At 57.6% G+C, this 21,194-nt stretch overlaps 2 protein-coding genes across 4 annotated transcripts; both read left to right on the forward strand.

Moving 5' to 3' along the window:
- The first annotated feature begins 6 nt into the window (after positions 1-6).
- KCNJ14 (potassium inwardly rectifying channel subfamily J member 14) lies at positions 7-10,222 on the forward strand. The gene is made up of 2 exons (XM_081807217.1): positions 7-6,517; positions 8,290-10,222. Exons 1-2 carry the CDS (start codon positions 5,816-5,818, stop codon positions 8,884-8,886), a joined length of 1,299 nt encoding a protein of 432 aa, XP_081663343.1. The 5' UTR covers positions 7-5,815; the 3' UTR covers positions 8,887-10,222.
- A 2,123-nt stretch (positions 10,223-12,345) lies between these two features.
- Positions 12,346-20,657, forward strand: CYTH2 (cytohesin 2). 3 transcript variants are annotated; one of them, XM_006745367.3, is made up of 12 exons: positions 12,346-12,558; positions 13,396-13,543; positions 13,633-13,699; positions 14,737-14,855; positions 15,871-15,951; positions 16,447-16,559; positions 16,645-16,793; positions 17,278-17,389; positions 19,270-19,346; positions 19,967-20,038; positions 20,138-20,292; positions 20,381-20,657. In XM_006745367.3, exons 1-12 carry the CDS (start codon positions 12,540-12,542, stop codon positions 20,466-20,468), a joined length of 1,200 nt encoding a protein of 399 aa, XP_006745430.1. In that variant the 5' UTR covers positions 12,346-12,539; the 3' UTR covers positions 20,469-20,657. The 3 variants fall into 3 exon arrangements, with proteins under 3 accessions (XP_006745430.1, XP_081663345.1, XP_030897228.1); XM_031041368.2 differs by lacking the exon at positions 12,346-12,558 and adding an exon at positions 12,911-13,095; XM_081807219.1 differs by lacking the exons at positions 12,346-12,558; positions 20,138-20,292 and adding an exon at positions 12,907-13,095 and having other exon boundaries at positions 17,278-17,390; positions 19,268-19,346.
- The last annotated feature ends 537 nt before the right edge of the window (positions 20,658-21,194 follow it).

The raw sequence follows: 21,194 nt of genomic DNA on the forward strand, positions 1-21,194 counted from the left end.
GTGGGCTCCTCCAGCAGAATCTGGTTTTGCCCTTTGTCTTCCTGCCAAACAGGGTTTGGCTCAGACTTCCCAGTGGGGGGCTGTGAGGGTCTTCCTCCCCTCCATCCTGCATCCAAGGCAGGCGCTGTGCGGGGAGGAAGGTCCAGGGCTCCTGAGGCAGTAAAGGACCAGAAGGAGGCCTGATGTGTGTGGGACTCATCTGCTGGCTGCTTCCCTGTGAAGAAATGGAAGGAGGCGGCGGGAACCGGGCCCCCACCCCAGCTGTTCAGAGGCCACCGAGCTGGAAGAGGCCAGTGGGAATCCCTGCTTCATGTGGTCTCTCAGCCCCCATCAGGTGCTGTTCAGATCCACCTGCCTCAAATTTTATTCCATGTGGAATTCAGTCCAAGTCTCTGGAGGGGTAGCTCACCTGTGTCCCCCTGACTTTTTAAGGCTTCATCTCAGAAGGAACCAGGGAGTCTCCCCCCATTTCTCTGTCTTTCCACCTCTGTCCCCTTTATCTCTTTGTTCCCTCATCTGTGTCCCCACCTCCCCGTGTCTCCCTGCCCCCTCCCCCTTCTGTGTCTGCCACCGCATCTCCTCCAGCCTGCTTGGGCTGCGGCCCAGCTGCCCTGCCTGGCCATCCTCCCTGGCTCCCCCTCTGCGGCTCTGAGCTGGCCCCACCCCCTGCCCCCCCTCAGCCAGGCCTCTGATCCGCCTGTGGACACAGAGGTCGGGCGCCCGGCACAAGGCCCCCGGGGCCCAGGACGCATCACTGCCCCTCAGCACCCACAGAGGCCTCCCCGCGGCCCTAGCAGAGGATCCCCCGGCGGAGGGCATGGGGGTGGGCTGCCCCACCAGGTATGTGCCTCCATACAGAGACCCCAGGGGTGGGGGGGCTCCCGCACCTCCCCCCACACCCCTACCCTGCACCCTCCTTGCTTGGGCTCCTCTGCTCCACATTCCCCATCCTCACTGTTCCCCCCAGGAAGGTCCCCCTGGTTGGGTGCCTCCGTCTCTGACCCTGTCTCCATCTGCCTTCTGCTCTCTTGTTCCTGTCATCGCGAGCCTCTCTCGCCCTTCTCTGTCCACAACTCCAGCTCCCTGTCGTCCCATTTCCTGACACATCATCTCCCCTTCCCAACTTTTCCTAGTCAGCCTGTCTCTCCTGTCCCCTCCCGCCCTCTATCCACTCCCGCTGTGTCTCTGTCCCCTCTCTCTAGGTCTCTGACACCACCCCCCCAGGTCTCTATGAATCCCACCACCACCCGGTCTCTGTCCCCCTCCCTCTGGATCCCTGTACCCCGTGTGGGGTCTTTCCCTCTCTCTCGGTTCCCCATCTCAGAACCCTTCCTGTCCACTCTGAGCCTCTGTCCCCTCACACCCTAGCCCCCGTCTCTGTCAATCTCTGCCCTTCAACCTGCTGTTCAGACCCTGTTGGTAAATGGGGGAAAAGCAGGGGCGGGGGTGACACCCAGGGTCTCCGGAAGTGTGAAAGTGCTCCTTTTTGAGGGGGAGGGAGGTTGGGGCCTGGGGGTGGAGCTTCTTGGCCTCAGATTAGACAGTGACTTTGACACCAAGTTGATACACCTTAAGCCCCGTGTCTCCTTTATATGGAAACATTAAGCTGCTCTGGCAGGTCAGGGGGAGGACTTGAGACTCTGGATCCTTTTCCCTCCTGTCCTGCCTCCGCAGGGGCGGGGCGGGGGGAGGAGGCCTTGAACCCGTGTCCCATCCACCCTCTGTGAGCTGGGCCATGTTGGATGCAGACAGGGCCCTCTGGAGGTGAAGAACCCCATCAACTTTGTGAAATGGACACAGCCATTTCCGCCTCACAGGGCTGAGGTGGGAGGATTGATGAGGCAGAAGCCTGCATTGGAAAGGCTCAGGACCCAAACCGGCACCCCACCCTCAGCACTGCGTGGGTCTGGCCAGGTCTCCTACCCTGTTCCCCAACCTGTGAAGTGGGGCAGTGATCTTGACCTCCCAGTGTCCTGGACAGTCAAGGTGAGGTGAGCAGTGGGGTCTGGCAGAGTCCAATGGGTGGGCTGCAGGCATCCCCTGAGCCCATACAAGGCCCAGGACTTAGTAGGTGCTCAGGAACCTGATCAGGAACCCTGATAAGGTTGTCCGTGGGTCGTCGCCCAGGCTCTGGCACCTGAGAAGCCTGGATGGGTGCCTGAGACAAAGACCTCAGTGCCTCAGTTCACTTTTCTGTGAAAAACAGCCCCCCGCCCCACGCATCCAAGGGTTGTGGTTAGAGATGGGTGAGCGGGTATGGAAGGACCCAGCCTGCGGACCACCTCCCCTACCCTGTTGGTGGCTCCTGATGGGACCAGCACATAGTGGGGACTTCTGGGGAGGAGAGGGCTGCAAATGCAAATACAGAGCTTGGATTCAAACCTGGGCCCTTCAACCATTAGCTTCAGTTAACCCCTTTCTGGAAGAATGATCTCCCAACTCCCAGGGTTGTTGAGGGTGAGAAAAGAGTCAAGGTTGGGGCACGGTGTCGATGCTCAGCACGGTCAGGCCCAGTCCACTCTGCTCTGAGCTGCAACTTTGCATCCTTAGACTGCAACATGGCAAAGCTGTCCAGGTGCAGAGCTTAGTGAGGCGGGGAGGGTAATGTGGGGACCCACTGATGTTGAACTTAACGACTAACAGCCCTCTCAGTTTGAGCACCCCTGGCCCTGCCAAGAAGCCCATGGGGATCCCAGAGCTTGGTGCAGGGGCCACACAGTACATGGGTGCTTGGTAAATACTGATGGGACTGACTGTCACATATCTAAACTCTAGCCGCCTCTGCAGCTCCTGGGGTAGGGGGTTATGAAGTCCCCGGGTCCATGCATTGTGCTTTCCTTCCTCTCTTCTCCACCCTGTTGAGCAGCCGAGATTCTACTTCCCAGAGAAGGGAGCTGAGGTTCAGGCAGGGATGAGACTTGCCACCAGTCCTACAGTTAGGAAGTGACAGAGCTCGGATTCAACCCAGAACTGCCTGATTCAAAAACCCAGGCTCTTTCCACAGACGAGTCTCCAGAAAAGGAAGCCAGTGGTCCTACGGCACATAGTGGGTCAGCCACTGAGCCAGGATTGGGCCCTTGATCTAAATGGGAGACTTCCCGACCTTGAAGAAGTCCAATTTCCCCCCTTTTACAGTTGAAGAAACTACTTAGATTTGCCTAAGATCTGAGGGTCTGGGCTGAGCTTGGGTTTTGTTTTGGTTTGTTTTTTTGTGGGGTTTGGTTTTGTTTTGTTTTGTTTTGTTTTTGGTGGTGGTGGTTGTAACTATTCGTTAAAATAGGAGTTTAAAAAAGGGCGCCTGGCTGGCTCAGTCAGTGGAGTATGCGACTCTTGATCTCGAGGTCATGAGTTCGAGCCCTAGAATACAACCCACACACTAAAGTATACAATTCAGTGTTTTTTAGTATTTTCATGGAGTTGTGCCACCATCACCACAATCAGTTTTCAAACCCTTTCATCACCCCAACAGGAAGACCTGTGTCCTCTGGCTATCACTCCCCAATCCCCCCACCTCCCAGCCCTAGGTACAACTAGTCTCCTTTCTCAATGTTGTACAGATTTGCCCATCTGGGCATATAAATGAAAGTATACAATATGTGGTCCTTTTTTTTTAAAGATTTTTTTTAAAGATTTTATTTATTTATTTGACAGAGAGAGATACAGCGAGAGAGGGAACACAAGCAGGGGGAGAGGGAGAAGCAAGCTTCCTGCCGAGCAGGGAGCCCGAAGCGGGGCTCGATCCCAGGACCCTGGGATCATGACCTGAGCCGAAGGCAGACTTTTAATGACTGAGCCACCCAGGTGCCCCAACGTTTATTTATTTATTTGAGAGAGGTGGGGGAGAGGGAAAGTCTTAAGTAGATGCCGTCCTCAGTGAGCCCGACCTGGGGCTCACTCTCACGACCCTGAGATCAGACCTGAGCCAAAACCAAGAGTCAGATTCTTAATCAACTGAGTCACCCAGGTGTCCCAATATGTGGTCTTCTGTATCTGGCTTCCTTCACTTAGCATGATGTTTTCAAAGTTCATCCATGTTGTAGCGTGTCAGCGCTTTGTTTTCTTGCTGGGTAGCACGTCACTGTGTGGATATATCACATTTAGTTATTCATTCGTCAACTGATGGCTATTTGGGTTGTTTCCATCTGTTGGCTATCTCTAATAACATGGTCATGAATATTTGTGTACCAGTGGTTTGTGTGGACGTTTGTTTTGTCCTGGGGGGATACCTAGAAGTGGAATTGCTGGGTCATAGGGTAGCTATGTTTAACCATTTAAGGAACTGCCAGACTATTTTTCCCAGCATCTGCACCATTTTACATTCCACCAGTAAGTAATGTACGATGGTGCCAACTTCTCCACATCCTTGTCAACACAGGTTATCTTTCCGAGTGGATGGAAAATAGCGTTTCGTGGTTTTGATTTGCATTTCCCTGATGGCTAATGACATCGAGCATCTTTTTAGGTGCTTTATGAGCTTATCTTATTGGCTACTTGTATATTTTTCTTAGAGAAGTGTCTCCTCGGATCCTTTGTGAATTTTTTTTTTAAGATTGATTGGTTGATTTGAGAGGGAGAGCACAGGAGGGAGGGACAGAGGGAGAGAGAGAGTCTTAAGCAGACTCCACACTGAGCGCGGAGCCTGACGCAAAGCTCAATCTCAAGACCCAAGATCACAACCTGAGCTGAAACCAAGAGTTGGATGCTTAACCAACTGAGCCACCCAGGTGCCCCTCCTTTGCCTATTTTTAAATTGTGGTGTCTTTATTATTGAGTTGTAAGGGGTGTTTAGATATTTTATTTATTTTTTTAAGATTTAAAAAAATTTATTTGAGAGCAAGCGAGCACGAGTGGGGGGCAGAGGGAGAAGGAGAAGCAGACTCCCCACTGAGCAGGGACTCTGATGTGGGCCTCCATCCCAGGACCCCAAGATCATGACCTGAGCTGAAGGCAGACGCTTAACCAACTGAGCCATCCAGGCGCCCGTTTAGATATTTTAGATAAAAAACTTCTTACATATATGATTTGCAAACAATTTCTCCCATTGGTGGCTTGTTTTTTCACTTTCTTGATAGTGTCCTTTGAAGCCCAAAAGTTTTTTTCTTTTAAAGATTTTATTTTTAAGCAATCTCTATACCCCATATGGGGCTTGAACTCACAACCCCAAGATGGAGAGTCCCACGCTCCAGGGACTGAGCCAGCCAGGTGCCCTTCAAAAGTCTTTAATTTTGATGAAGTTCAATTCACCCACCATTTTTCCTTTGTTGCTTCTGCTTTCTGAGCCTGTTTTCGAGCCATAGATGGCCTGGGTTCATCTCTCCATGCGGATTCCAAGTTGAGAAACAGTCACCACTCTATGGACTCTGGATTGGTGACACTCAAATCCTAGTTTACTCAACTCTGACCTTGGGCAAGTTAAACGTTTTGTGCCTCCGTTTTCTCATCTATAAGATGGGGATAATAACGGTGTTGGGCTCAAATATGTAAATTCCTGTAAAGCGCTCAGAACGGTGTCTGGCGCCGTGCAGATGTCTGCTCTAATTACTGTGGTGCTTGCCATAATATTATCACGGCCATGACTTCGTTGCTACACAAGCATCTCCTATAATATCATGGTCCTCGATGCTGTACTGTTCCGACTTCCAGGGTGAGTGAGATGCCGCCCATTTGCCAGATGAGGCCACCGCGGCCCAGGGAACACGCCTGGCTGAGGAGCCCACCATTCCTGGCACCCCTGACATTGCTGCCCGTCTCTCGTCTCCGCAGGTTCGGGGCGCCCGCCCCCCACTAGGCCAAGTGGAGGGGGTGCCCCCGCCCAATGGGCCTGGCCTGGGCCCTGCGCCGCCTTAGCGGCGCCCTGGAGCCAGGGGAGGGCCGCGCCGGCGATGAGGAGGAGGCCGGGCCGGGGCTGTGCCGCAACGGATGGGCGCCGTCGCCGGCGGGGCGGCGCCGCGGGCGCTTCGTCAAGAAGGACGGGCACTGCAACGTGCGCTTCGTGAACCTGGGCGGCCAGGGCGCGCGCTACCTGAGCGACCTGTTCACCACGTGCGTGGACGTGCGCTGGCGCTGGATGTGCCTGCTCTTCTCCTGCTCCTTCCTCGCCTCCTGGCTGCTCTTCGGCCTGGCCTTCTGGCTCATCGCCTCGCTGCACGGCGACCTGGCCGCCCCGCCGCCGCCCGCGCCCTGCTTCTCGCAGGTGGCCAGCTTCCTGGCCGCCTTCCTCTTCGCGCTGGAGACGCAGACGTCCATCGGCTACGGCGTGCGCAGCGTCACCGAGGAGTGCCCGGCCGCCGTGGCCGCCGTGGTGCTGCAGTGCATCGCCGGCTGCGTGCTCGACGCCTTCGTCGTGGGCGCCGTCATGGCCAAGATGGCCAAGCCCAAGAAGCGCAACGAGACGCTCGTGTTCAGCGAGAACGCCGTCGTGGCGCTGCGCGACCGCCGCCTCTGCCTCATGTGGCGCGTCGGGAACCTCCGCCGCAGCCACCTGGTCGAGGCCCACGTGCGGGCCCAGCTGCTGCAGGTGCGGGCCGCCGGGCTGCAAGGGCCAGGCCGGGGCAGGAGGGAGGGACCTGTCGCGGGGGGAATGGTGGGAGATGGAGGCCTGAGGTTGGGGTGTGTGGCAGGCCTGGCCGGTGCGTGGACTACAATTCCCAGCAGTCTCGCGGGCAGGAACCCTGTCGGTCCACCCCCCCTCCCCCCGCCTTTGTGGACTGAGGCTCCTTCCTGGATCAGTTGTAGGAGATGGAAACCCAAGAGAGAGGTCTGTGACCAGTGCTAACTGGAGACCTTGGCTTGAAACAGATTTTGAGACATAAAGAGGTTCCTGTGGCTTGAGGATGGGCCCCCAGTGGGGTTGTGGGATAGCTAGACCTGAGAAGGCCGCGCCTGTCGTGTAAAGGCTCTAAACTACAATTCCCAGAAGCCTCTGTGAGTAGGGAAAGTATTCCGAAGGGATGGTCTGAGCCGATGATGTAGTTTGTGGGTGGTGTAAACCATGGCTCGGGTTTTCAGTTACCAGCCCACACAGCGGTACCGAGAGTGGCCTGTGACTTGAGGCCAGGCCCCTATGAGGTTGTGGGAGATGTAGGCCCAAGGATGGGGCGCGGGTCACATCTGCAGAAGAGCTGTGGAACGCAATTCTCCGTGGCCTCTGGGCACGGGGTCCCGCAGCGTTTGCGGGAGACTTCATTCCCCGTGTCAGTGGCCCAGTTGGCCCCACCAGCCTCCTGCTCAGGGGAGTACAGGGCTGGAAAACACCCTTGAATTGTACCTTACCGCCAAAACAAACAAACAAAAACCAAACCGGCTACGACCCCCATTGGCGCCTGGGGTAGCAGCTCCCTCTGGTGCCCTGAGGGAGGCGCCCTAGTGTTTCTCTAGAATTGTGGTCAAACTGCCCAAATTCTAGGGCAGTAGTTGTCCTGGCCCAAGTAAAGACACTTAAGAACCCCGGGGTGAGGTTGGACTTTGGTGAGAGGGAGGACGGAATGGTGGTGAGAACTACAACTCCCAGCAGCATCTGGGGGCTCCTGGATTCATGAGTGGGAGAGATACTCTCTCTCCCAGAAGTCTGTGGGGCGCTGACATGGTTTGGGAGGTTGGGCATGGAACCAATGGGGGAAGGTGGGGGGAAACTACCAATACCTGGCCTGGGGACTGCATTGTCCCCTCCCCCACACACATACACACATACACTCACACATACAAACTCTCACACACACACACACACACACACACGCACAATGGGACAGAGGGGCTTCTAGTTGTGTTGGGGGATAGATAAGCCAGGGGCTAGCCTGAGGCTGTGGTAGAATACAGAGTGTGGGACCTAGGTTGTCATCCTTATTTATAGCTCAATGGCCATATATTGAAAATCATTTTTCTGTCCCTCTCCTCCTTCTCCAATTGCTGCTTGGACATTACTCCTACCTCTGTTGTCTCTTTAACTTCGTCTCTGCTATGCTGATTTCTGTGACTTGATACCAATATCATTCTGCCCCTCTGTCCCCTCTCTTTTTCTCTCTTGCGTTTCTATCCCCAAACTCTTTGAGTCTCTGTCCCTCACTCTTTATCTCTGGTTCTGTCCCCCCCCCCCCCTTTCTCTGGACCTCCATGCTCCTCTCTCTGGGCCTCCATTCCCCTCTCTCTGGGTCCATATTCTCACCCCACCACCCCTGCCTGTTTCTGCTCTCCCCTTCCTTGGCATCTCCGTTCCTTTATCTCGTCATCTCTGTCTCCATTCATCTCTATGCTCCCTGCCGGCTGTCTTTGGCCCCTCTCCTCTTGCTGCAGCCTCGTGTGACCCCGGAGGGTGAGTACATACCACTGGATCATCAGGATGTGGACGTGGGCTTTGATGGTGGCACCGATCGAATCTTCCTTGTGTCTCCCATCACCATCGTGCACGAGATCGACTCTGCCAGTCCTCTGTATGAACTAGGACGTGCCGAGCTGGCCCGGGCTGACTTTGAGCTGGTGGTCATTCTCGAAGGCATGGTGGAGGCCACGGCCATGACCACACAGTGTCGCTCCTCCTACCTCCCTGGTGAGCTGCTCTGGGGCCATCGTTTTGAGCCGGTCCTCTTCCAGCGTGGCTCCCAGTACGAGGTTGACTATCGCCACTTCCACCGCACTTACGAGGTCCCAGGGACACCAGTCTGCAGCGCCAAGGAGTTGGATGAACAGGCAGAGCGGGCTTCCCACAGCCCCAAATCTAGTTTCCCCGGCTCTCTGGCTGCATTTTGTTATGAGAATGAACTTGCACTGAGCTGCTGCCAGGAGGAAGAGGAGGAAGAGGAGGCCAAGGAGGGGGATGGGGTGGAGGCAGAAGATGGGACTGCCAGCCGCCAAGTACTCACACCAACCCTGGCACTGACCCTGCCCCCGTGATGCCCAGCTGGTGTCTCCCTATTTGTACCCCCTTCCCAGAGATAGCAAGATGGAGAGTTAGGGCCCTCTCCTGGGATGGGGGCAGGTGTTTCCCAAGCCCGACAGACCTGCTGGGTAAATTATTAGCTGGTGAAGTTCTGCCATGCCTAGTGGACCCACCACAGACATACTGGATCTTAATTCCTCTGCGGCCCATGCTCCCTCCCAAGACCCCTTTATCAGCCTGATTCCTGAGTCTCCCCAGAGCTGAGGGATCCAGAATTCTGGACCACCCAAGAGGCAAGGACTGGTGGTTCTAGATTCCTCTAATGTGGCTGGGTTGGTTTGTCGAGCAGGGTCAGTAATCAGTGGTATATACTGTCTCCAGGGACGGAACAGAGATTTAAGAGTTTGCAGGTCTGGACTGACCTAAGATTCAAGGGACTGTTGCTTCTCGACTCAGCTAACCAAGTAGCAAATCATTTTTTTCTAGACCATGTAAGGAGGGAGGGTTATGGAATGCCCCAAGAATTCAAGACTATCTTTATTAACCAATGACAAAGATTATTGACTACAGGTCAAGAAAAGACCCTGTGGTTCCAGAAGACCCAAGAGTTAAGATTCTGTGAATCTAGATTGACCACAGAGGCAAGCACTGGTGGTTCTAGAACACGTTGAAGCTAGAATGTTGAGCTACTGAGGAAATGAAATAGTCATGTTTCTAGAATGCACAAAACGAAAGAGTGTCTGTGGGTCTGGAAGGGCGACAGTGACAGCTTGGGAGTTCTTGATATTAGATAACTCCAGACCACTGGCTGTAGAACATCAAACCAAAGGGATAATCAATACTTCCTTATGATCCATGGGGTTTGTTTTCTTTTTTTTTTTAAGTGCCATTCTAGAATGTCCAAAGGAATCAAGATTCTGTGGCTCTAGAGTGATCACAGAGTCAAGGAAGGAGTGGCGATGCTAGATGACTGAGATTTGCCGGTTCCAGTTTGCCCAGTGGAGTTGAGAATCTCGATGATTCTTTGTGGTTCTGTAATGCCAAAAGGAATCAAGGCTCCAGGGATCAAGGGTTGTCCATTATTAAAACCTGGAAGGTCTAATCAGCTCCTAGAACTTGGCAGTTCTAGGGAGGTGGACTTGGGACTTGATCGGCAGCATTTCTGGGCTGACCTAGAAAGGGAGGGCCCAGGCAAGACCCTGTGGATAACAGGGCTGGTTGTTGGGCAAGGGAAGGAGAGGCCCAAGGCTGATGAGTCTACGATGCTCTGGAATCCAACACCTAGCAATGTGTGTCTCTTTCTTAAAGATGTTTTACATATGTGTATTATATATATATAATATAAATACAGATATCTGTCTATATTTTCCTGTGGTTCATACAAAAGGATTAGAAACTGAGCTTGAGCTAATTGGAATAGAGTCCTTTACGAGGATCCAGGAAGCTTTGCTCTAAATCCCAACTCTGCCGCAATTTACTGCGTGGTTTTGGGCAAATCATTCCCCTCCTTCTTCCCTCAATTTCCCCATCTGTAAAAATGGGGCACTGGAAACTTGAAGTGAGGATGATTCCTCACTTCACTGAAGAGGACAGCTGGGGGCAGGGGTGAGGGTCCTACAGATTTCCCAGCTCTCCCTGGTGCTGGAACGCATGGCCTTCCAGGAGCAACTGGGACAGGAGAGACTCTCGGAGGCCAGCTATGAACTTGGATGTGTGAACAACACGGCAGGCAAGGGGTAGTGTGGGCTGTGGCTAATAGCCAGAATCCCCCCCGCCCCCCCGCCGGTCCCGCTTAGGGGGCAGAGGAAGGAAAACGTAGCTCTGAATGCCAGGTGAAAGTATGTGTTCAGGGGGAGAATTGTGCCCCAGATCAAATCAGTGGGAGCCCTGGGTGATGTGTCTGTGAGTGTGCTTCTGGGGCATGGTTTGTCACGCCTGTCCTCCAACCCCCACCATACTGCTATCTAAGTGCCCAGCAGGCTGGGAGCCAACTGCAGAAGGAGCCAGTGCCAGGGAGGAGGACACATTCCCACCTGTGTCCCAGGACTGCGGGCAGGCACTGACATTGCCCATTAGCTTGCCCCAGTGCGGCAACAATCCAGGTCCCTGCATCTGGCGTCCCCACCTCCCTTTATCCTTCAAAATCCCCACTTAATAACCGGATGGGATTAATTAGCTAGTTGTTCTCCCAGTGCAGGTGTCTGGGGGTAGGGACGGGGGTAATGGAAACACATGGAGAAGGATGTTAAGTTGGGGGTGAAGGGACAGGAAGAGGGTTCTGTTTGGAAGGAAAGAGAGTGGGGCAAAGCTGGTACAGCCTAACTTCCCACTGGGAAGGACAAGACCTGGGCCGCTCATAAAGGTCAGGGAGGGGATTAAGAGGCTCCGTGTCTAATCTGTCAGCTTAACCAGGTCCTGGCCCTGAGTCTGTCCCCCACCTGCCTGGCCAGGGACAGCAAATGAGGACAAGGCCCAGACACCACCTGAGACCCAGTTAGGGACCCGCCCATGACAGGGATGCCCAGGTACTCCATCCGGGCCAGCGGCCGGCACTTGCTTTTTCGGCAAGGAATGGAAATCAGAGGCTGGGGCGGAGCGGGGTGGGGAGACTCCGAGAGGAGGGAGGAGTTTAAGAAGAGCGGGGACCTGAAGTGAGGGGAGTCACAGAGGAGGGAAGGGACTTTGAGAGCGAGGAAGGAACCAGAGAGGTGGAAGGATGTTGAGTAAAGGGAGTTGTTATAGGGGGAGGGGCTTGAGGGAGAGGGGGAGGGGCCTGAGAGGCAGAAGGCGCCAGGGAGGCGGAGCCTTCACTATATTTGGCCTTCCCCTAACGTCCCATTCTCCATGACAGACCCCCAATAGCGTAGAAAGAATAAGTCTTTTGTTTCACCACTCCTTGACTCTCAAGAGGCTGAAGTGGACGGGAAAGTCCTGAGAGGCGTTAAGGAAAGGATCTGGAGATCAGAGGGGCCAGAACCAGAAGGACAGAGGCCAAAAGACGCGCCAAAGCCGTTCCCAGTTGCCTGGCAACCGCTGCGGTCAAAAGCCTGCTTGGCCAGCCAAGGAGGTGTGGCTCCCGGAAACAGCAGACAGTTGTGGCGCCGCCCCCTGGCAACGAGACTAACAAAGTACCGCTCCCCAGCAACCTATTACTAGAGGCGGGGCTGGATTGGACTAGCATCCTCCCCGTGCCCTTGCGCAGGCGCAATCCTCTCTGCTCGCGCATTGTCCCACCTCCATGCAACTCCTTTCCGAGCCTTCTCATTGGCGGGCACACCAGCCAAATGCCATCTTTTGTTTCGGAGGCGGGGCCCGGCTCTCTGGCCGCACTCCGACTGGCCCCACGGGCCGTCTAGCTCCGGCCGGACTGTGCTACGTCTGCTCCTTGTGTGCCTATTGGCCCTGGAGGACGATCCTTCGGGGTCGGGGGCGGAGCAGACGAGGGGGCCCTCCGTGGATTGGACGGTGTCAAAACGAGGGGCGGTCCCTATTGGCGGGGCGGTTGGGAGGCGAAGGGAGAGTCCTTTCAGCGCTGAGGACTGGCGCTGAGGAGGCGGCGGTGGCTCCCGGGGCGTTTGAGCGGGCTCATCCGAGCCCGCGGGCCAACGCGGATCCAGGCCCGACCGGCGGGACCGCCCCGGACTCCCCGCGGGCCTTCCTAGCCGCCATGGAGGACGGTGTCTATGGTAGGTCAGGGAGGGGCGGGGCCGGCTGGGAGCGGATGGAGCGTTTCGACCCCAACGTTCCGCCGCGAACATCCCTCCCGGCGCGCGCCGCGCGGAGCCTTTCGGCCCCGTCGTCGCCTAGCTTTTGTGGGGCGCGGGACGGGCTTCCGGCGGGGCCCGAGAGCAGGGCGTTCCAGGCCATTGTTTGGGCCGAGCCTGTTTCCGGTGGCGGCGGGAGGGGGCGGGATGGAGCGGTGGAGGCGAGGCCGGGGCGGAACCATTCCCGCTGGAAGGGCCGGGCGAGCCCAGTGCCTGCTGGGAGCCGGGAGGGGGGCTTCTGGGGCGGTTGGGTGGGGAGAAATCTTGGGGGCTGCAGAGATCCCGCTAAGGCGGGGGCGGGGGCCTTCGATGCCCCGCCCCCAACCCCAACTCTTACGAGCTGTCCACAGCTTTCCCAGCCGTAGTTACTTTCCACGGACCCAGGAGTCCCGACACCCAAGCTCCCAGTTACCTCGCCAGGAATGGAGGCAGAAAACCAAGGCCTCAGCCCCCTTCCAAGTAATGGACCCACCAGTTTGGCCTCCCAGCCCCCTTTTCCCTCAAACTCAGGAGTCCTGACCCCTAGCCTCCCCCTCCTCCCCCAGGACTTAAGTGTCCACATCCGCAGGCCTTCCTCCCCTGGGTTGAGGAATCTAGACCCCCAGCCTCTTCTTCCAGCAGACAGTGGAGGCCCAACGCTCATCCTCATCCTCCCCTGCAATCTAGTCCTGCCGGCCCCAGCCCTGTCCTCCCCCAGATTGCAGGAATCCAGGCTCCCAGTCCCCAGAACTGACCTCCAACCCCTGACCCTACCCTCAGAGCCCCCAGACCTGACACCGGAGGAGCGGATGGAGCTGGAGAACATCCGGCGGCGGAAGCAAGAGCTGCTGGTGGAGATCCAGCGCCTTCGGGAGGAGCTCAGTGAAGCCATGAGCGAGGTGGAGGGTCTGGAGGCCAATGAGGGCAGGTGAGGGCTGGGGTGGGGAACTTGGGGGTAATGGGGCCAGGCCAGGGATGCCCAGGCATTGAGCCTCCATCCCCTGCTCTCTCCTGCAGTAAGACCTTGCAACGGAACCGGAAGATGGCAATGGGCAGGAAGAAGTTCAACATGGATCCCAAGAAGGTGCTTGGGCCATAGGGCTGGGATCCATCAGGCCGATTTTCAGGCCCGGGGGTGGGGGGGGTGGGGGTCTGGCACCTTTAGGTTCCAGAAGTGTGCTAGTTAAAGATCTACTTAAGGTGGACGGATGTGGTCCTAATCCCCACATTCAGATATAGGCTGTCCATTTGTTCTCTGAACACTCACCAGGCATTCTACCTTCCTGACCTTTGCGCGTGCTGTGTCCTCTGACTGGGAGGCTCTCTTCCCCTTTCTGTTCATATTTCTGGACCCTCTTGTGGGGCCACCTAGGGGCTCAGGAGGAGCTCGAGTCTGGTAGGGAACACGGATGGTGACATGCGCAAAGGAGGTTTGACCAGGGCCACTTCAGAGAGCTGCCAGGGCTGTGGACCCTCACGGTGGGAGCCTTGTAAAGTTAGGGAGGGCTTCCTTGAGAAGAGGACAGTCAGGTCCAGTTTGAAGGACGAGTCCGTGTTCACCAGGTGGAGAAAGGTGTTTGTTCATTCGGTCATTCCCATTCTCTGAGGCCGTCTCAGGCTTGCCCCTGTGCTGTGGGCCGCGCTGGAGCCCCAGAGAGGACTTGACCTTACCTTGCCCTCGGCGAGCCCCAAGACGTGGATACCACACTCCAGAGTCAGATGTAGCTTTCATGGCACAGGGCGAGCCAGAGAACACCCCATCCGGCGTGAGGCTTGGCCCTCACAGCCCTTGATGTACTGCTGTCTGCGAACAGTTTCAGATGTTATTCTTCTGGGCCAAAGCAGTTGCAGTTTGTCAGACATTCAACAAACTCATTGGGCTCCTGTTCCTTGCGGGACCCTGCTCTTGGTGCTTGACTAACCAGGCAAAGGCAGAGGGCACAGTAGGTGCAAAGGCTCTGAGGTGGGAGGGCCGGTATTTAAGGACCTGAGTGAAGCCTGAAAACAAAACCTGGCCAGTTCCGTTGAGGGCGGGGGTGGGTGTGGATGCTGAGGCCCCTGGGGAGGTGGGGGGCAGGGCTTTCTGGCTGTCAGGGCTGAGACCCGGCCTCCACCCACCAGGGGATCCAGTTTTTGGTGGAGAATGAACTTCTGCAGAACACACCCGAGGAGATCGCCCGCTTCCTGTACAAGGGCGAGGGCCTGAACAAGACAGCCATCGGGGACTACCTGGGGGAGAGGTGAGACCCCACCTAGCTCCCATAGTCCCCTGCGCCCAGCTCCTGCCCTTACTGCCAACTTCCTCTCCCGAGGAGAGGCCCTGATAGACCAGCCTTCTGACTGGATTGTGACAGAAATGGACTGATGGAGGGGTCTGTGGAAGCCTGAACTTGGGGCTGTCTGATCATCGGCAGGGGGGGCATGGGAATCTGTGGACACCTGGAAAGTCGAGGCCCATCCACTTAGGTGTGGAGACAGCGGAGAACAACTGTGAGCATTGTGGGGGTGTGGGAATCGTGTAGACAACTGGCATGCATGGGAACTACATAGACAGCTAGGGAGTATGGCGATTGTCAGGGAGTATGGGGACCCATGGACGTCTGGGGCATGAGGATTTTCTGTGGACATTTGGGGTACCTAGGGATTTGTGGACATCGGGGGTGATCTGAACATGTGAGGTGCACAGGACCATTGGGATGTCTGGGTTGCTGAGGGATTGTGTGGACAGCTGGGATGTGTGGGACTTTCTGGACATCTGGCTTGTATCAGGACTATCTGGTCGTCTGGGGATTGTGGGGACATCTGGGGTATGTGGGGGACTGTCTGAACATCGCGGGGAGGTGGTAGCCCTCTGTAGATGTCCAGGGACCATCTGGGGACAGCTGGTGGTGTGGGGATTGTTCTGTGAACAGCTGGGCTGCGGGGGGACTGCCTGGGGTAGATGGAGGCCATTTCTGGACATCTGCAGAACCTGGGGGTCAGCAGGGAGGTGATAGCAGGTAGAGCACATTTGCTGGGTTTCCCTTGACGACAAAGGTTCAGCTAGACCAGGGATGACCTTGCAGCAGATGGTCTTCCCAAGAGCGTGTTCTGAGTCCTCCTGTCCCGGTGCCAGGCCTGTGATGGGGCCAGGCTCAAATTTTCACCGGCTCCAGAGGCAGCCACTCTGCCCCCAGCATTTCCCTCCAGTCCACTCCCACCCCAGCCTCCCCAGACTCCTTCCTGTGCATGACTCTGTCTCTGTCCACCCTTCAGGGAAGAGCTGAACCTGGCAGTGCTGCATGCCTTTGTGGATCTGCACGAATTTACTGACCTCAATCTGGTGCAGGCCCTCAGGTGAGAGGGATGGGGTTGGAAGGGCAGGGATGTACCTGCCAGGGCTCTCTTTACAACTGCTGAACCCTACTCAGAATAAAAACCGAAACAAAAACTAGGGACTCGATTGTCTCATGGAACACAGAAGTCCGTGGTAGGGCCTGCTTCAGGCATAGCTGTATCCAGGTGTTCAGCTGGTGTCAGAAGGTCAATTTTCTCTCTCTTTGGGTTGTGCTTGCCACTATGTTGGCGTTGCTGTCTCTAGACCCTCCTTTTGTGTGGCAAAAGAAGCCCCTGGCAGACTTGTTCAGCAAACTTGAAAGAAAGAAAGGTTTTTTTCTGTATAAATTCGCCCAAAGTCCCACGGCCAGTGCTTGTGGGTCAGCTTGGATCCATACCCGAGACAACTGCTGAGGCCACGAGGCTGTTACTGGCTGGCTCCTGACACACGGACCGAGAGCGGGGAGGGGGGTTCTTCCAGTCCTGGCACCCACCCCCAGCTCCTCTCTAACGCAGGCAATTTCTCTGGAGCTTTCGCCTCCCCGGAGAGGCCCAGAAGATTGACCGGATGATGGAGGCCTTTGCCCAGCGGTACTGCCTGTGCAACCCTGGGGTCTTCCAGTCCACAGGTGGGGGCCCGGACTCCTGGGGCCTGGGAAGGAGGGGCCAGGGGCCCACCTACCTGTGTCATCACCACCTGACTGTCTGATGCAGACACGTGCTACGTGCTGTCCTTCGCCGTGATCATGCTGAACACCAGCCTTCACAATCCCAACGTCCGGGACAAGCCGGGCCTGGAGCGCTTCGTGGCCATGAACCGGGGCATCAACGAGGGTGGGGACCTGCCCGAGGAGCTGCTCAGGGTCAGGCCCCCTCTTCCCCTCCCTACAGTCCCCACCCCTCCCACCCGCTCAGCGCCGTCCCTCTCCGTGCCCCGGGCCCTCCTCCCCGTGTGTCTCCCGCTGCCCGAGCTGGCGAGTGCGGTCATGCTTACCTGCCTGGTTCTTTTCTCTTCCTTCGCTCCCGGGCCTACCTCAGTCTTCATCTCTCTGTTTCTCTTTTCTGTCTCTCTCTGGCCCTCTGGCTTTTTCGGGATCTCGGTCCATCTGATTCTCCCGTCTGTCCATCTCTCTCAAGAACTTTGCAGGCCGCTGCAACGCTGCATCTTTTCTTTCTCTCCTCCTCTCTCTGCTCCCCGGGGCTCCCTCCACCCTTCTGCCTCCTCCCAGGGCCGCTCCTCCCGTGGTCCCATTGCTTCCCTGGCTGTTGGAGCACCCCCACCATGGCCAGGTCACCCCGGGAGGGTCCCTGGGACCTGGAGTTGCTGACTGCACCTTCGCCCCCCAGAACCTCTACGACAGCATCCGAAATGAGCCCTTCAAGATTCCTGAGGATGATGGGAATGACCTGACCCACACCTTCTTCAACCCGGATCGGGAGGGCTGGCTCCTTAAGCTGGGTACGTCCCCTCCTGACCCCGCTGGCTGCCTCTGCAGGGGGAAGTTAGGGGGCCCCGGGCTCTGGACTTGGCTGCCATGCGCACCTGCTGTATGATCTTAGGCAAATGATCTGATCTCTCTGAACCTTAAGTTGCCACATCAGCAAAATGGGGCTGAAAACAAGATTAGACCTGTGTGCTGGGCCCGAGCACGGGCACAGAGGAAGGGCCCCATAAATACCCATGGGCATAGGGTAGGCGTTAGGGAGCACTGACTAAATGCCAGCCTCTGTGCTTATGAATGCAGAGTCCCCGGCTGGAATGGAATGGGTGGGGTGGGGCCGATCCACCCGGAAACACGGAGCGCCGGCAGATTCCGGAGAAGTTAGCAGGGGTCAAGCAGGTGCCCCTTTCGTGGGGGTTAGCTGAGGTTTGGGAGGGGTTCTCATCTGTGGCTTCACGGGAGAGATTCACCGGGGAGCTTTTAAAACCTTGACGGCCAAGCCACAGACTCACAAAGCCAGGATTTCTGGGGCAGGATGGGCTGTCAGTCGTGTTGAAAGCTCCCCGGCCGCCTTCCGGGGCAGAGCCGAGGTTGCAAGCTGCTGGCTGGGGGCTCTGCGCCGTAATGGTAGGTGCCATGGGAGTGCTCGATGCGGCCTTTGAGCGGAGAGGCAGTGGGTGGCTGGGGGTGGGGGTGGGGACAGATACCTGCATCAGCTCCAAGGGGAGGCAGATGGGTTGGGGGACCCTTAGATTCCATAGAGGCCTCTGGTGCCCCGAGCCGGGAGAGGGCAGGAAAGCGGGCTTGCCGGCAGACCTTTCCATCTGCGGGGATGCTTCCCATTTCCCGGAAGAGGACACTGAGGCTCAGTCACTGTGCAGCAGTCCCCAGGCAGGGGTGGCCTTGGCCCCAGATCTCCGACCGAGTGTAGCTTTCCACTCCGTGCGGTCAGAGAGAGAGGCACCTCCTTCAAATGCTGACGCGTAGCAGAGGGTGGTTGGAGGCCATGGTCACAGAGATGCTTAATGAAAGCCATTCTTGCTGTGACGGTCTGATCCTTCGGGGACTACAGGGAACCCCAGAGCAGGTCACCTTGAAGCAGGAAGGTGTGGATGCAAGTGGGTTTGCGGACTGGGGTCCAGAGAGGGCAAGGGGTGGTCCTGAGGTCACCCAGCCACTTCGGGCCAAGCAACCGGGGGTTTTGTCTTCTCCCTTTGGGACGATCTCTTCCCCGTGGCAGTGGGGGGCCCTCCTGACCGAGGACCTGTCCTGGGGGGCGGGCTGGAGCCGGGCACTGATCTGCGGCCTCCCCGGGAGGGAGAGGGTCATGTCGATGTAACTGGTTTTCTTCCTTCTCTTCCCCCCTCCCTCCCTTCCTCCATCTCTGCGTGTTCCTCTCTGCTGTTTCCGTGTCTGTCCCACCCCCTGTGCTTTCCTGCCCTTGCCCACCCTGTTTCTGTTGCCTGCGGCTTCTGGGGGCACCCCATTCTCCTGCCTTCCCCTCTCCTCGCCTGGTCCTGCCTGCTTTCTCGCTGTCTGCCCCAGGAGGTAGGTACGCTGCCCGTCCTTGCTGCCCGGCCTGACATCAGGGGAGGGGGCTGCCCCGGCCTCGGGCCCACAGGAGGGGGCTGGGGACTTGGACTCAGGGGGGGGCCCCACCGGGCTGACAGACAGACAGGCTTAGAAAGCGTGCAACCCCATGCTGGGGGTGGGCGGGCTCCTGGGGCCCAAAAAACCTCCTGTCCCTGCTTGTCTCTCTTCCCACGCACTGCTTTGTCCTAAGCCCCGCCAGCCCCGCCTTCCCTGCGCTCGCTCCGCCTCTCAGTCCCCTCCCTGTCCTCCCAGAGGCCCTGTCCCCCTGTTGAGCCCAGGCCCCCTCCCACCCCTTCCCTTTCAGGGGGCCGGGTGAAGACGTGGAAGCGGCGCTGGTTTATCCTCACAGACAACTGCCTCTACTATTTTGAGTACACCACGGTGAGGGCAGGGCTGGGCTTCGCTCTGGGGCGCTGGGAGGAGGGGCTGGGGGTCAGGTGCCCAGGGTCTGAGGGAGGAGGGCCTGAGGGCCGGGACATCTGGGTCTGAGGGCCTGGGGGCCAGGATATCTGGGTCTGAGGGAGGAGGGGGCTGGGGGCAGAGACTCCTGGGTCTGAGGGAAGAGGGGGCTGGGTCCGGGACGCCTGGGTCTGAGGGAGGAGGTGGCTCGGGGTCTGGACTCCCGGGTCTGAGGGTGGAGGCGGCTGGGGGTCAGGACTCCGGGTCTGAGGGAGGAGGCGGCTGGGGGTCTGGACTCCCGGGTCTGAGGGAGGAGGGGGCTGAGGGCCGGGACTCCCGGGTCTGAGGGAGGAGGGGGCTGGGGCCGGGACTCCCAGGTCTGAGGGAGGAGGGGGCTGGGTCCGGGACTCCTGGGTCTGAGGGAGGAGGGGGCTGGGGCCGGGACTCCCGGGTCTGAGGGAGGAGGGCTGCATCAGTGCACTAGGACTGCTGTGACAAAGTACCATGAATCGGTGGCTCGAACCACAGACGTTGCTGGGGTTCTGGAGGAGGGGCTGGGCAAGAACTGGGGAGTCTGAGTCCTGTCCCACTTGTTCCTTAAGGACAAGGAACCCCGCGGAATTATCCCCCTGGAGAATCTGAGCATCCGAGAAGTGGATGACCCCCGAAAACCGGTAAGGCCCTCTCCGTATCCCTGCCTTCCGCGGTGGGGGGCCGCCTCTGGTCCCAGGGCCACTCCTACCCGCCGTTCCTCTGCTCTCGTGTCTCCCCAGAACTGCTTTGAGCTTTACATCCCCAACAACAAGGGGCAGCTCATCAAAGCGTGTAAAACGGAGGCGGATGGCCGGGTGGTTGAGGGGAACCACATGGTGTACCGGATCTCGGCCCCGACCCAGGAGGAGAAGGAGGAGTGGATCAAGTCCATCCAGTGAGCCCTGGCTCTGGGGTCCTCGGGCAGGGAGGGGGCCGGGGCCTGGGCTCCTTGGCCCTCACCCTGGTACCCTCCCCTTCTGCAGGGCAGCCGTGAGTGTGGACCCCTTCTATGAGATGCTGGCAGCAAGGAAGAAGCGGATTTCTGTCAAGAAGAAGCAGGAGCAGCCCTGACCCCCCGCCCCCCAACCCCATTATTTATTACGGAGCTGCCCCACCCGGGTGGCCGGACCCCTGGGCCCCGGGGCTGCGGATCCTGGTTCTCCAATCCTGGTTCTCTGTTTGGAAAATTCACCACCTCTAGCTCCTCTCTCGTTATTTGTAATTAACACACTGTTGGTAATCTTATTAATTATTTAACCACTCGCGGCCTGGGACCCCTCCTTTCTCAGGGTTGACAGGGCTGAGGTGCCTGGCGTAGCCCTCCGGGCAGCCCATGCATGAGCGGGGCCAGGAACCACCGGTCTCTGCTGCGGGCTGTCCCCGTGCGTGAGGGACGGATGCCGGTGGAGGCTGCAGCCGAGCGGGGGCCTCCCACGTCCGTCCCTTCGGGTTTCACCCCAAGCCTGCAGGGCCGGAGTAAGGGAGACATTCAGTGTGGCAGCAGTCGGTGTGGAGTTAGAATTGCATGGCATTGAGCGTGCGGGCAGGCAGAGGTTTGGGGGCGAGGCCTAGCATTCATTCCAGACGCGACTTGACAGCCAGGAGCCGGGCAGGTGCCAGTCCTCCCTCGTTGCTCTCACCCGGCTCGTGGTCCGGGAGGGGCGGCAGATAGTAGCTGATGGGGTTGCAAGCTGGGCCGGCGCTTTGAGTGTGAAAACTAGAGAGCTGATCGAGTTGTGGGGGGACCTACTCGGGGGAGCACATGGGGTGGATGAGCCCAGAAAAGAGAAGGCGGAA

Source organism: Leptonychotes weddellii, chromosome 16 (assembly GCF_054177405.1).
Source record: "Leptonychotes weddellii isolate Sample4059 chromosome 16, ASM5417740v2, whole genome shotgun sequence".
Classification (NCBI taxonomy): Eukaryota; Metazoa; Chordata; class Mammalia; order Carnivora; family Phocidae; genus Leptonychotes; species Leptonychotes weddellii.

Coding starts and splice junctions, on each gene's coding strand:
- KCNJ14 (XM_081807217.1), top strand. CDS start 5,816: ATGGGCCTGGCCTGGGCCCTGCGCCGCCTTAGCGGCGCCCTGGAGCCA. Junction 6,518..8,289: donor TGCGGGCCCAGCTGCTGCAG/GTGCGGGCCGCC, acceptor CTCTTGCTGCAG/CCTCGTGTGACCCCGGAGGG.
- CYTH2 (XM_031041368.2), top strand. CDS start 13,059: ATGGAGGCAGAAAACCAAGGCCTCAGCCCCCTTCCAA. Junction 13,700..14,736: donor TCAACATGGATCCCAAGAAG/GTGCTTGGGCCA, acceptor TCCACCCACCAG/GGGATCCAGTTTTTGGTGGA. Junction 20,039..20,137: donor TGGATGACCCCCGAAAACCG/GTAAGGCCCTCT, acceptor GTGTCTCCCCAG/AACTGCTTTGAGCTTTACAT.